This window comes from Labeo rohita, chromosome 10, assembly GCF_022985175.1.
Source record: "Labeo rohita strain BAU-BD-2019 chromosome 10, IGBB_LRoh.1.0, whole genome shotgun sequence".
Taxonomy (NCBI): domain Eukaryota; kingdom Metazoa; phylum Chordata; class Actinopteri; order Cypriniformes; family Cyprinidae; genus Labeo; species Labeo rohita.
Genome location: NC_066878.1, coordinates 503,861 through 518,231, shown reverse-complemented (window position 1 = coordinate 518,231; position 14,371 = coordinate 503,861). Strand labels below are relative to the sequence as shown.

General features: G+C 33.3%; 1 protein-coding gene across 4 annotated transcripts in view; it reads left to right on the top strand.

Moving 5' to 3' along the window:
- Window positions 1–14,371, top strand: part of rnf34b (ring finger protein 34b) — a 48,566-nt gene that overhangs the window by 6,969 nt on the left and 27,226 nt on the right. For 2 of the 4 annotated variants that reach the window (XR_007828584.1, XM_051121154.1), the window contains exons 2-7: window positions 4,269–4,493; window positions 5,975–6,412; window positions 11,359–11,421; window positions 11,695–11,896; window positions 12,567–12,596; window positions 13,889–13,930. Coding sequence is in view for 1 of the 4 variants with exons in the window: in XM_051121154.1 (XP_050977111.1) it covers window positions 4,269–4,493; window positions 5,975–6,412; window positions 11,359–11,421; window positions 11,695–11,896; window positions 12,567–12,596; window positions 13,889–13,930 (1,000 nt within the window). In the remaining 3 variants the exon portion in view is untranslated. Of the gene's footprint in view, window positions 1–2,961; window positions 3,100–4,268; window positions 4,494–5,974; window positions 6,413–11,358; window positions 11,422–11,694; window positions 11,897–12,566; window positions 12,597–13,888; window positions 13,931–14,371 lie in introns of those variants that run through there. The other 2 variants (XR_007828586.1, XR_007828585.1) reach the window with 2 other exon arrangements.

Here is a 14,371-nt window from a genome sequence, read left to right as displayed (position 1 = left end):
GTGTTTCTCTCAGTGGTTTTGTGATGGACGTGGCCTGCTCGCTGAGCTCACGGGGCTCTAATTGAAGTGACAGAGGGAAGCTGTGGCACCGGCTCTCTGCCAGACCGAAGCATGAGCAGCGACTTCATGCCCTGACCTTATGTTACGCAACACGGAGATCACGCTAACTGCCATACTGTTCAAATACTGAGCGCACTGCCAGAGGGACTCCACTCAAACCCAGCCGGCACTTCATCAACAGACAACATTATTTAGAATGTGATAAACAGGAAATATGAGTGACCTGCCAGCACAGATTTCAGCATGAAGGATTGTGGTTATTGAATTGGCTTAGTTAGACAGTGATTATAAAGATTCACTTGCTTGATTTATACAATTAATAGATTTGTTTCTTATAATTATTTTATGGCTGATACCAAGTTACCACAGTTTTTTATTTTGTATTTTTTACAATGGCATTTTGGTATTTTGTATGGAAGCCCATTTCCACCATTAAATAAAAAATAACAAAGGGTAATTGCGAATTCTAAAAAAAAAATTAAAATTTGTTTACATCTCACAATTCTGACGTTTTTCTCAGAATTCTGTAATATAAACTCATAATTACGAGTTATAACATCAGAATTGCAAGATATAAACTAACAAATTAGACTTTTTTTCTCATAATTGCGTGATATAAACTCTTCTGAGAACATTTCCTGCCTCAAAATTCAACTTTATAACTCACAATTACGAATTTATACCTCAAAAAAGTCAGAATTGCAAGATATAGTCTCGCATTTGCGAGAAAAAAAGTCAGAATTTAGTTTTTATCTCGCAATTCTGACTTCATTTCTCGCAGTTGTGAGTTTATATCATGCAATTCTGAGAAAAAAATGTCAGAATTACAAGTTAAAAAGGTTGCAAATACCTTTTTTTGCAAATATAATTTTATTTTTTTACCTTTTAATTTTTGCATCTATGAGTACACTACCATTTATTTGTTGTTGGTTTTTTTTGTTTTTTTTAATTAATACTTTTATTCGGCAAACACGCATTAAGTTGACCAAAAGTAACAGTTAAGAAATGTATAATGTTACAAAAGATTTCTGTTTCAAATACATGTTATTTCTATTCATCAAAAATCCTAGAACGGAATTACAATTTCCTCAAAAATACGAAGAAGCACAACTGTTTTCAAAACTGACTATAAATGTTTCTTGAGCAGCAAATCAGCATATTAGAATGATTTCTGAAGGATCATGTGACAATGAAGAGTGGGGTAATGATGCTGAAAATCCAGCTTTAAAATATATTAAAATAAAAAAAAAACTCATATTTTTAAGTGCAATAATATTTTACAATATTACTATCATTACTTCTGTATTTTATATCAAATAAATGCAACACTGCTTTCATATTTATGTTTAATTTTTACATTTTAAGTTTTTTTATTTTATATTTTCATAATTTTGTTTTGTGCTCTGTTGACTTTCTAGTAAAGAGAAACCATCACTAATATCTAATTGTTGTGTGCTCATACATACAGAGAGATGCAAACAGCAGTGTTGGCCTGCATTATGTAAGAGTATAAACAACAAAGCCATGGGGCAAACGGAGAGCTCCGCCTGGCTTAACCTGCTTTGCACTGAGTGTAAGAGCAACAACACATTTGATCCGCTCAGCTCTCTTTCTGTCGCGCTGCACCATTGCATGCATGTATGCTCATTTCAGCTCATCGATTGTCCTGCTCTTAAACAGAAGATGCGTTCTTCCATCACAGACCTCCCCTCAACCCCCACCACCTCCAGAGTGTTATTCTGAGACAAGACATCACACCATGTTGGGTCACAGGCGCTGATGAAAGCTGCCGGTCAACTGGGTGGCCGTGTTTATATTGTATATAGTGTCAATATTGTGATGTTTGTATATATGTATGAGGATTTATTAATTAAAGAAACAATGAATATTGTTTTTGAGTGATTTATTATCTATTTCAGATAAACAACACATAAAAATAAAGATAGCTCTGGTTGGTTGCTCTACAGCCAATCATCATTTTCCGAGGTGGGAAGTTCATGGCTATAGTAAAAGCTTCAGTGTGCACCAGACCGTATGTCAGCAGTATTATGAAACATCCAGCCGAGTGAAAGCTTACTGACTTAACCAACATCTTCTAAATTTACACCTTAAGTAAATTAGAAACCCCAGACCATTGCAGAGTAAGAATAGGCATGCTTTTTATGCTTCTTATGAAAGCATTGTTGGGTTTGCACATGCATTTGGCTGAAACCTGAGAGACGTCCATTCATCTCGGTCATTTTGCTGTACGACACTATTTTAATGCTCCAAATGTGCGCTAGAATCAGTCTTGCCCTAACAGCCATTTACACTGTATCATGTTCCTTCAGTATTCACTTAAGGCCTGCAAAGCATTGATTCATTTCGGTTGATTACTAGCAGAGTTTATGAGTGTTGAGTGCATTCAGTTGTTTATGATGTACAAGTTACATAATGTGAAGCTCAGTAAGGCATATGTGTCTGATTTCATCTGTGTCCGCCGCACAAATCTGCCCTCTGGGGTAAATTACAGGATAGTTTTTCATTGCTTTTTCATAACAAGCTCCATATCTGAATACCCATGAAACAAATTTAGGTTATAAAATATTGTAGAAACACTGTTTTGAAATCTTTCCTAAAGAAAAACCTTAGTAAAAGGTTTTTGAATGTTCCCTGTCAGCTGGGTAAGGTGGGTTAACAATATTAATTACTCTATTTTAATTTTAATAATTTTTATTTTGATGAACTGATCTGTTTCTAAATCCCAAGAATCGGTTATTTAAATTAGTCGTTGCGTTTTCAAATTATCCAGGAGTAAAACTTAACTAAACAGCATTTGTATATTATTTGAAGCGTCACTAAATCGCTGTAAGTTTTGTGCTTTATTACTTTCGCTATAAAACGAATTCTCAGTTTGAAACGTTCTACGTTCTATTTTGGCGCTCTGAAATATGACGTGACATATCGGTGTATCCGCCTCAAGTAAAACGCCAGCGTGTATCATCTCTTACTCTTTATTAGTCTTTAACATTAATATTAGCACGAAGTAAACATCAGAAGGTATGCTGAAAGATACAGAACAACTTACCGAGATGTGTCATGTCTTTTTTAAAAACGTTCAATCAGTTCTGGCAACACGTCATTTAAAATCCTTGTAAATAATGTCACGCAAGGCTACATTTACCTCAGAAAAGCCACTTAATGTTCATATTTCGAAAGTTAGCTAGAAAAATGAGCTCTGGAGAGGAATTTTTTTCTAAATATATGTACTTTGTTATGTTATTCATATTTTACATAACCTTTTTCTTCAGTGTTTACTGTGTGTTTGAATGAATCCGTCATGGCAGCCAACATTTAATGTTTATACACTACCAGTCAAAAGTTTTTGAACAGTAAAATTTTTAATGTTTTTTAAAGTCTGTTCTTCTCACCAAGTCAGCATTTATTTGATCCAAAGTACAGCAAAAACAGTAACATTTTGAAATATATTTACTATTTAAAATAAATGTTTTCTATTTGAATATATTTTAAAATGTAATTTATTCCTGTGATTTCAAAGCTGAATTTTTAGCATCATTACTTCAGTCAAACGATGCTTCAGAAATCATTTTAATATTCTGATTTCTGAAAAACATTTATTATTATGTTAGAAACAGCAGAGTAGATTTTTTTCAGGTTTCTTTGATGAATATAGAGTTCAGAAGAACAGCATTTATCTGAAATAGAAATCTTTTGTAACATTATAAATGTCGTTTTCATCACTTTTGATCAGTTTAAAGCACCCTTGCTACATAAAAGTAATAATTTATAGATCTTTGGATCTTTCTATTAATTGAAAAAAAAAGTATTCAACTAATCATGGCAAATCAGCATATTAGCATGATTTCTGAAGGATTATGTGACACTGAAGACTGGAGTAATGATGCTGAAAAACAAATAGGATTGGAAGCATAATTAGCCTACTGCATTAAAAACTTATTAGGCTATTGTAAAAAGTTCTTTATGTGTAATTATAATCTTTGTATAGAAATCTGTTATAAATTTTCACTTTTTAATATTGTAGTACTGTACTAACTGATAAGGTCCCCTGTTTAAAGCATTTTTGAGAGAGAATTTTTATTTAAGAAAATGCACATGTACTCTACCTGCCGTAGGAATATATCCAAATGAATTGAACTTGAATCACAAACTTTATCTGAATATATCATTAACATATCTTTCTTCTCCAGGCGGGGGCCTCCTCCATGTGGGCATCATGTTGCGGGCTGCTGAACGAGGTGATGGGCACAGGGGCGGTCCGCACCCAGCAGCCAGGCTTTGGAGCCGGAGCTGGGCCGTTCCGCTTCGCCCCCAGCGCGGGTTACTCCACCTACCCACCCAGCAGCACCACCTCAGGAAGCGCAGGCCTGGCATGCAAAGCCTGCGGACTGGCCTTCTCCGTGTTCAGACGAAAGGTAGGACGCCTGGGGTTTGTGAAGTTGATTCTTAGGATTTTTTTTTTTTTTTTTTTTGATAGTGAATGTAGAGAGATGACATAAATGACAACAGTTTTCAACATTGATGATAAGAAATGTTTCTTGAGCAGCAAATCTTTCTGAAGGATCATGTGACACTGAAGACTGGAGTAATGATGCTGAAAATTCAGCTTTGCCATTACAGGAATAAAATTAGATTTTTGTATGTATATATACAAATATACAGCCGTTCTAAAGTTTGGGATCAGTAAGATTTCTAATGCCTTTTAAAAGAAGTTTCTTATGCTCATCAAGGCTGCATTTACTTGATCAAAAATACAGAAAAAACTGTAATAATGTGAAATGTTATTACAGTTCAAAATAATGGTTTTCTATTTTAATATACACTAGAATATTACAATAGAATTTTTTTCAGGTTTCTTTGATGAATAGAAAGCTCAGAAGATTTCAGAACATTTATCTGAAATAGAAATTGTAACATTATAAATGTTTGTATCATCACTTTTGATCAATTTAAAGCATCCTTGCTAAATAAAAGTATTCTTTGGAATAAAATATTTAAAACAGAATTCTTTCAGGATTCTTTGAATCCTGTTTTAAATATTGAGAATAATAATAATAATGTTTCTTGAATGGCAAATCAGCATATTAGAATAATTTCAATAATAGAATAGTAAATTTAATGATGCTGAAAATTCAGCTTTGCATCACAGAAATAAATTACATTTCAAAATATATTCACATAGAAAACAGCTATGTTACATTTAAATAATATTTCACAATATTACAGTTTTTTCTGGATTTTTGATCAAATTAAATGCAGCCTTGATGAACATAAGAAACTTCTTTAAAAAACATTAAAAATCATACTCATTCCAAACTTTTGAATGCCAGTGTGTATACATACACATAAACATATACAAATATGTGTATAAATATCACAATATTGCACTTGACTAGAGATGGAAAAAACACTGATTTGCCACTTGTCTGGCATTCTTCATTTCCTGCCAAGGGACAGGAGTGATGAAAGATCAGAGCGTTAACTTTTCCTCAAAGCATCAGTGTTTTGAAATCCTATCAGCACTTTCACACCTGTCTGCAGACGCCCCGGATGCCCAGAAAGTGTGATGCATCTGCAAACACTCACACCAGTACACATATGCAGAGACGTGATGGATAGAACTGACATTAAGCCAGAATGCAACGGTTTGATTGAACAGCTCATTCATCAGCATGGTGGCATTTGATAACCACTACAACTGGCGACTCCACAACAGCTTCTGAGAGTTCGAAAGTGTCTTGAAAAATGAAGTTCATGCCGCAGTGATTTAGAGATGGAAGCGTCGGTGTTCTGTCAGTGTCAATCAAACCAACTAAAGCATGATGTAATTAAATCACCGGTCTAATGCACGCATATTATTCGGCTGTTTAATGATTCATCATCTCTCTCTTCGCAGCACGTTTGCTCGGACTGCAAGAAGAGCTTCTGCTCGCTGTGTTCCGTGCTGCAAGAGAACCTGCGGCGCTGCGCCACCTGCCACCTGCTGTGGGGCACGGCCTTCCAGCGGCCCAGGTTAATGCGACTCCGCGTTAAAGACCTGCGGCAGTATCTCACGCTGCGAAACATCAACACGGACACCTGCAGGGAGAAGGAGGACCTGGTGGACCTGGTGCTCTGCCATCTGGGTGCCGAGCTGGAGATGGGGGAGGATGAAGAGGAGGAGGAAGAAGAGGAGGCGGAAGCGGACACGGACAGTCTGCCCTCACTTCCGCGTTCCCTCTCCACGCCGCCCGCCTCCGCGGCACGATCCTCCTCCCAGCAGTCAGCGCTGTCTGTAGCAGCGTCTCAGGGAGAGGCTCTCAGTCGCAGCGATAGCTCAGGGACAACCAATCAGGTGAGGATACGTCACTTTGGCGATGTGTTGCCATGCATTTCGGTGTTCGTTTTACTTTGTTTATTTACATTTACTTTTAAATTATTCATTTAGCATGCACTTTCATTCAAAGTGACTTCAGAATAAAGAACATCTCAAGGATTGAAAGAAGAAAAAAAAATATGTATTTTATTTTAATTGTATATTTAATTTACTTTTAAATTTATTCACTTATATTTACTATATATTCATTTAGCAGACCTTTTTCCAAAATTACATAAAAATCATTACATCACAAGGAATTTGTCACAAGAGCCAAGAATATACACAATTGTAGTTTAAATGCAGCTTCAAATGGCTCTAAACAATCCCAGCCGAGGAAGAAGGGTCTTATCTAGCGAAACGATCAGTCTTTTTTTTTTTGGAAAATAAAAATTTGTATACGTTTTAAGCACAAAAGCTTGTGTAGCACAGGCTCTGGGATGCGCGTCCACAATGCTACGAATTTTGAACGAATCTTTAATGTGACTCGGGAAGAACAAGTCATCTTGGGAAGTCGCGCATACGCAACATCCTATTAGGTTCTGTACTGAAATTAGTTCACCTGTTTCGAGTCTTTGGGTTTTTCGAGTCGTTCGTTCATCTTATGGAACTGTCATGTGATGAACGAACGAATCGAACCCGAAGACTTGAGAAATGAACTAATCAATTCTTTTTCCAGCTCACACTGCATTGGTTGAGCTTATGGGGCAACAATGTGATGAACGAACGACTCAAACCCAAAAACTTGTCAGATAAGAGGTGAGGTGAACTAATCATAGACTAAAGACCAGGTAAACAATGAATAAATCTTTTCTGTTTCTTATAGCATTATAGTTTTGTCTTGTTTGTAGTGTGATCAACGTTTGTGTAAGCAGTAGATGTGTTAGGGAAGTAAAACGTAACATTATATTTTGCTAAAATGAACGAAATGACGTTTTGAACGTTCATTTTGCTGAACGAGACTTAAATGTCCGAGTCGGTTAAATGATCCGAACTTCCCATCACTACTACGAATCAAGTCTGAGTTCATCGTTTGTGTACTCCGGCTCGAAAAGGTAGAGAATGGTGAAAAACTTCATCTTATTTTCTCCTACAACTTCAGAATCATCTGACTTCGTTGTAGCTTTTTGCCAGCGTTTGACTTGCACTTTGTTAGTCTTTGCAAGTTCGCTTTGTAAAAACTGGGACTGTAGTTCCATGTGACCTTTCGACGCAATTCAGTAGTACGTAGTGTCGCGAGCGCACATCAGAGCTTTTACTTACTTAACGTATTACTTAAAGTATACAAATTTTTATTTTCCGAAACAATGACCAATCGTTTTGCTAGATAAGACCCTTTTTCCTCGGCTGAGATCGTTTAGAGCCCTTTGAAGCTGCATTTAAACTACATTTTGGAAGTTCAAAATGAAAGCTTGCAATTCTTACTTTTTTTTCTAAGAATTGCATGATATAAACTCAGAATTGCGTTATATAAACTCGCAATTCTGCAAGAAAAGTCAGGATTGCAAGATACAAACTTGCATTTTCCAACAAGAAAAAGTCCGAATTATGAGTTTTTTATCTCACAATTCTGACTTTTTTTCTCCAAATTGCGTGATATAAGCTCGCAAGATAAAAACGTACAATGCTTGTTGAAAAAGTTTGTATCTCGCATTCCTGAGAAGCTTTTTCTCACAATTCTGAATTTTTCTCAGAAATGTGATATAAACTCAGAATTGCGTGTTATAAAATCAGAATTACAAGTTTATTTCTCAGAATTGTGAGTTTATGTCTCGCAGTTCTGACTTTATAACTTGCAGTTGTGAGTTTATATCTCACAATTCTGAGAAAAAAGTCAGAATTGTGAGTTTGTATAACACAATTGCAAGAAAGAGAGTTGTGAGACTCTTTTTATTGTTTATTCATAGGTGGAAACGGGCTTTGATAGATGTATTAATTATATTCATTATTACATTTATTTTTTTTAATTACATATGTTACTAGGCAATTTGTGCAAATATATTTATTATTTACAATATTAATTTAGTTATTTTACATTTAATTTAACTTGTTAAAAAAAATAGAAGTTATTTTGAAATGTTTTTCAGTATTTTTTGCATGATTTATTTATTTATTTAAAGACTAAGTGTGTGATTTCTGTGCCACTAAACTAAGCAATATTTTAAAAACACATTTAACTTACAAATGACTACTGTAAAATTAAACATTATGCTTAAAAAAAAAGTATTTTAACATAGAAAAACTAAATTTACTTGATGTAATACTTCAACAATACTGTCAGTTTTTGTTGTGTTGTGTCACATAATTTAGCATTGCGTTTTGCAGTGTGCCAAATAAAATCAAACTAATTTAATTCCTGTAAATATCATTAATATATCTGACCATATTGTTTGATTGCAGTTATTGTTTTAGCGACTTCCATATTAGGACTGTCGTGAGAAACGTAGCATGTTTCTGAATACATCAAATGAGGATTTCTTCTCAATCTTCTACATTCCTACCCCATAATCTATTGACTCCTGTTGTCTGTACAGTTATTAAGCCGCTTACAACCCTGAGTTACCAAAGATTCATCCACGCTGACGTGCTTTGATGCGACGTGACCGCGTGGATACTGGAAACAGCTGTACCCCACGAGGCTAGCTGTGACGTTTAAGCCTTGCCTTTTTTTTAGATCTGACATGCTGAGCATGTTACATAATGTTGGAACAGGTTGTCTGATAATTCCTGCACGATTCCTGCGACTTAAAACACTTACAGATTAACAGCACAGACATTAAAGTGCAAATGAGTTTAAAAGGCAAACGACTAAGTTCATTAAAATCGGCCTGTTTTAAAGTTTTAAAGAGCGTCTGTGTTGGTTGGAAAAGAGTCTGCGATGGTCCGGTGTGACTTCAGAGCCTGAGTTGGCAGACTGACCCATTCATTATTAATACGCAGCCAGCCAGCAAAGCTGCACGCCGTCTGTATGTGGCCCATGTGTGAGATCTCAGTGCATGTGCTGAGAGTCTCCTCATAAAGACACAGTCATTCTTCTGCCAGACAGCGGACAGGAAGAACGCAGGGCCATTAGCTAATTGTTCTGAATGCGGCAAATAGAGAAAGAGAGAGCGAGCGAGAGAGAGACCAAAAAAGCATACAAAAGACGACTGCTCCGGGACCACATGGTCCTTGTGTGAGAGACACAGGAAGGGAATTATTGCAATCAGTGGGAATGAATGATTGACGCTGTAATATGGTGTTATTTGATGTGCAGTTTGCAGAACCAAAGGAAGCTAATTGTGAGGATGTGATGGGAAAACGGTTTAATTAAACCGCAGTGACACAGACAGAGGTTACTCATAGTTGCAAAAGAGATTAAATGTAAATGTTGCTCTCTTACGAATTTTACGAAAGACTTATTTTTATAACATGGTAAACACTTCCCAATTTACTTTAAGATGTGTGATTCATAATTTATAATCAATAAAATGTGATTTAAATTAAATGTATTCAGATAATTTTGGTACAATATAAATGTATTTAGATGTTTTATTATATCTATGTATTACTTACAATATTTTGTAATGTATCTTAGGAATATTTTTGTAGTGTATCTCAATTTTTATATTATTATAACATTTCTATATTATATATATATATTATTATTTCTTAATTATATATTATATTACACTACCAGTCAAAAGGTTTTGAACAGTAAGATTTGTAATGTTTTTTTAAAGAAGTCTCTTCTGTTCACCAAGCCTGCATTTATTTGATCCAAATACAGCAAAAGCAGTAATATTGTGAAATATTTTTACTATTTAAAATAACTGCTTTTTATTTGAAAATATTTTAAAATGTAATTTATTCCTGTGATGCAAAATTTCAGCATTTATCTGAAATGAAAAGCTTTTGTAACATTATACACTATACCATTCAAAAACTTGGAGTCAGTATATTTTTGGAGAGTATTAATAGAAATTAATACTTTTATTTAACAAGGATGCTTTAAATTGATCAAAAGTGATGCTAAAGACATTTATAATGTTACAAAAGATTTATATTTCAGATAAATGCTGTTCTTCTGAACTTTCTATTTATCAAAGAAACCTGACAAAATTCTACTCAGCTGTTTTCAACATAATAACAATAATAATAATAATAATGTTTTTTGAGCAGCAAATCAGAATATTAGAATGATTTCTGAAGGATCACGTGACTGGAGTAATGATGCTAAAAATTCAGCTTTGAAATCACAGGAATAAATTACATTTTAAAATATATTCAAATAGAAAACTGTTGTTTTAAATAGTAAAAATATTCCAAAATTGTACTGCTTTTGCTGTACTTTGGTTAAAATAAATGCAGGCTTCGTGAGCAGAAGAGACTTCTTTTAAAAACATTAAAAATCTTCCTGTTCAAAAACTTTTTACTGGTATATTATATTATATTATATTATATTATATTTGCGGTTCTTTTCTGTCCTGAAAAAGTATGATTTCCACAAAAAGTGCAACTGTTTTTAACATTAATAATAATAAAATTTAAATATATTCAAATAACAGCAATTTTATTGTAAATTATTATTTTGTTTTTAAATATTGCTGTTTAACTGTATTTTTCTTTCCTGAAGTCGAATTGTTATATATAGCTTTTTTTATGTTTGTTTTGTTAATTAAAACACAATAAAAAAATTTAAAATTTCAAGTAAATGGTCAGATATACCAGGTTTTAGTATTTGTTTTCTGATCAATTTACAGCTTTTATTTACATTTATTGGATTAATTAATTTAGCTCATGCTTTTATCCATGTGTTTTTTTTTCTATATAAATACAAACACTAAAAAGGAAAGATGATGCGATCTGAACTCACAGTCTAATTTGAACCACATTCTTGTCAATAAACCTGATACAAGTTCTCGATTTCTGTGTTTTATCTTCAGGACCATGGAGATGCTGCATCAGTTTCCCTCCTCAACCTGGAGCCTCATGACGACATACTGGAGGTGAGACGAACCTGGCAAAATCTGCATGCGTTGAGTATTTGTACCACCTACTGTGAAGACAGCTGGGTTACTTTAAACCCTCTCGATTCTCACTGAGAATCCATTAACATTAATAATTCACTGCCATCCAATAACTCAGCTTAGTGTTTGCCAGATACTTCAGAGAACATCTACAGTTAAAAATGAGCAGTCTAGTGTAATATCAACGTGTACTGCAGTTAAAAGTAATAACCCATCCATCCACATGTCTCTTGATGTCTGTCCCCCGAGCAGGCCAGCCCAGCGACGCAGAGGCGTGCACGTGCCTCCCTCTCGGATTTGTCCCGCGAGGACGACATCGAGAGCCTGACGGTGCGGCAGCTAAAGGAGATTCTCGCCCGCAACTTCGTCAACTATTCAGGTTGCTGTGAGAAATGGGAGCTGGTGGAGCGTGTCCATCGTCTCTACAGAGAGAACGAAGTCAACAGAAGATCGAGTAAGACCCAACGTGACACAGAAAAAATTAATTGTTAGTGTGCACTACTTTCCTAAAAATAAAGGTTCCGAAAGGTGATGAACCTTTCAGTGAAGGGTTCTTTTTTAATTTTAATTTAAAAAATCTAAAGTATCTTTTTTATTCTAAAGAACTTTTGTGCATTTGAAAGGTTCCGTGGATTTTGAAGGTTCTTTGTGGAACCGTAGATTCCAATTAAGAACTTTTACTTTTAAGTGTAGGACGAGATTAAAAGAGCATGATTCAATAACATTATTTTATTAAGCAATTTCATCCTTCTGCTAGAAGATACTCTATATGTTGAGTTGGTAGAATAGTGCATGTAAGGTTCCTTGGATGCTTTATATGACTATTTTATCTTTTACTAGCTATGTAATTGGCAGAATAATGAGAAGGAAACTCTGTGGTCAGCTTTTGTAGATGTTCAGGCTGAGAAGAGCACGGCTGACATCATATAGTAAGAGTAATGGATGAGGAAGAATGCAGCCTTTTTATCACAGTCTCTAAATCTTTTTGACAGACTGCATGTGAGATATAACAACATGAAATTGAATCAGTCAAGGATCAGGCCAAAATCAGCTGTGGCTAATGTGATTGTGATGTGCTTCTGCTCTCCATAAAATTGATTCTTCTCATTTGCTTTTCCTTGCAGTGGAAAATGTCAGCAACAGCCTAGCTGCAGGTAAGCAGACAGATTTTTTTTTTCTATATATATATATATATATATATATATATATATATATTACTTAACAGTGTTATTTTAGGATTATTTATATACTATTATAGTAATTATATTATATTATATTATATTATATTATATTATTTTCATTTTTATTAATTTAATTGTATTTTTTTTTTATTTAAATTTCTTTAATCTTTAATTTATTTTAATTTAGTTTTAGTAATGAAATAAAAAAGCACTTCAACATAAACAACAAATATATTTTCAGATGTTTATATTAACAAAAAATATTATATTGAATATATATTGAATATTAAAAAAAAAATATATATATATATATATATATGTGTGTGTGTGTTTATAGTGGAAAAAATATATAATTTTGTTTATATTGAAAGAAAAAATATATAAATTTATATATACATTTGTTTTATACTATAATATATTTTAAAATATGTTTACATTAACTAATATATATATGTTTTAAATACTGTAATATATGTTTAAATTTATTTTAACATTTATTACAATTATATATGTATCTATACATTTTAAAAACAATACAAAATGTTTTAAAATATGTTTATATTAACAAAAATATTTGTATGTATTTAATTTAGTATATATATATATATATATTCTTTCAAAATTTAAATTAAATATATATAAATCTTTTTTAATGCATAAATATGCAAATAAAAGTAATAAACCAGTGTTTAAATTGTGTGTGTGTGTGTGTGTGTGTGTGTGTGTGTGTATATATATATATATATATATATATATATATACACACACACACACACATATACATACATTAAAATAAAATGTAAAAATAAGATTTGAAAATGATATATATATACACACATTTTAAAAACAATACAAAATATATTTTAAAATGTTTATATTAACAAAAAAATATATAAAATATTTATATTTATTTAATTTATTTACTTTAGTATATATATATATAAATATATATATTTTTTGTTTTGTTTGTTTTTTTTGTTTTTTTTTTGTTTTTTGTTTTTTGTTTTTTTTTTGTTTAGTTTTTTTTGTTTTGTTTTGTTTTTTTGCTAATTTACAAATGTACAATGTAAAATATCCTAACCTTACCCTGACTAATTACTAACCTAGAAAAGCATGAACGGTGTTAAACATGGAAATATGTTCTTTATGGGTAACAGTTTTAACTGTGAAAAGACCAGTTTTCAATGTGCACGTGAGCTTACTGTACATTAGCAGTCCAGTGCTAATAATGCTAACTCTCCCACTACTATGTTTCTCAATCAAAGTCATAGCTTACCCTCCTCCTATATGCAATGGAGGTATTGGAGGTAAGACTCAGCCTTTTTTTTAATGTGACTCCAACGTCATCATTAACATCATCTCATTACCGTGAATGAAAACTGACTCTTCCCAATGCATGCTGGGACAGTTTGATATGTGGTTTCCACGTGCATGATCTCATTTATGTCATGAATTGTGCTCCTAATGTGATATGTCTGTCTTTTTATAGCTTGTCACATTACTGTAATTGCACCTTGCCTTCACTAATTATATTAACACTGCTTGGAAAACGGCCCAAAATGATCCAAAGATTATAGCTGTCCCATCTCAGACAATATATTAAGTGGCTTTTTGGAGAGGGACCAAGTTTCAGATGCTTCGTGCATCGTTTTCTTTTTTTATAGAGCAGTTAATAGAAATAATAAGACTGACATCAGCAAATACTGGTTTAGGCTGCCATAAAGGAGAGTTGGAAGCACACACTGTAT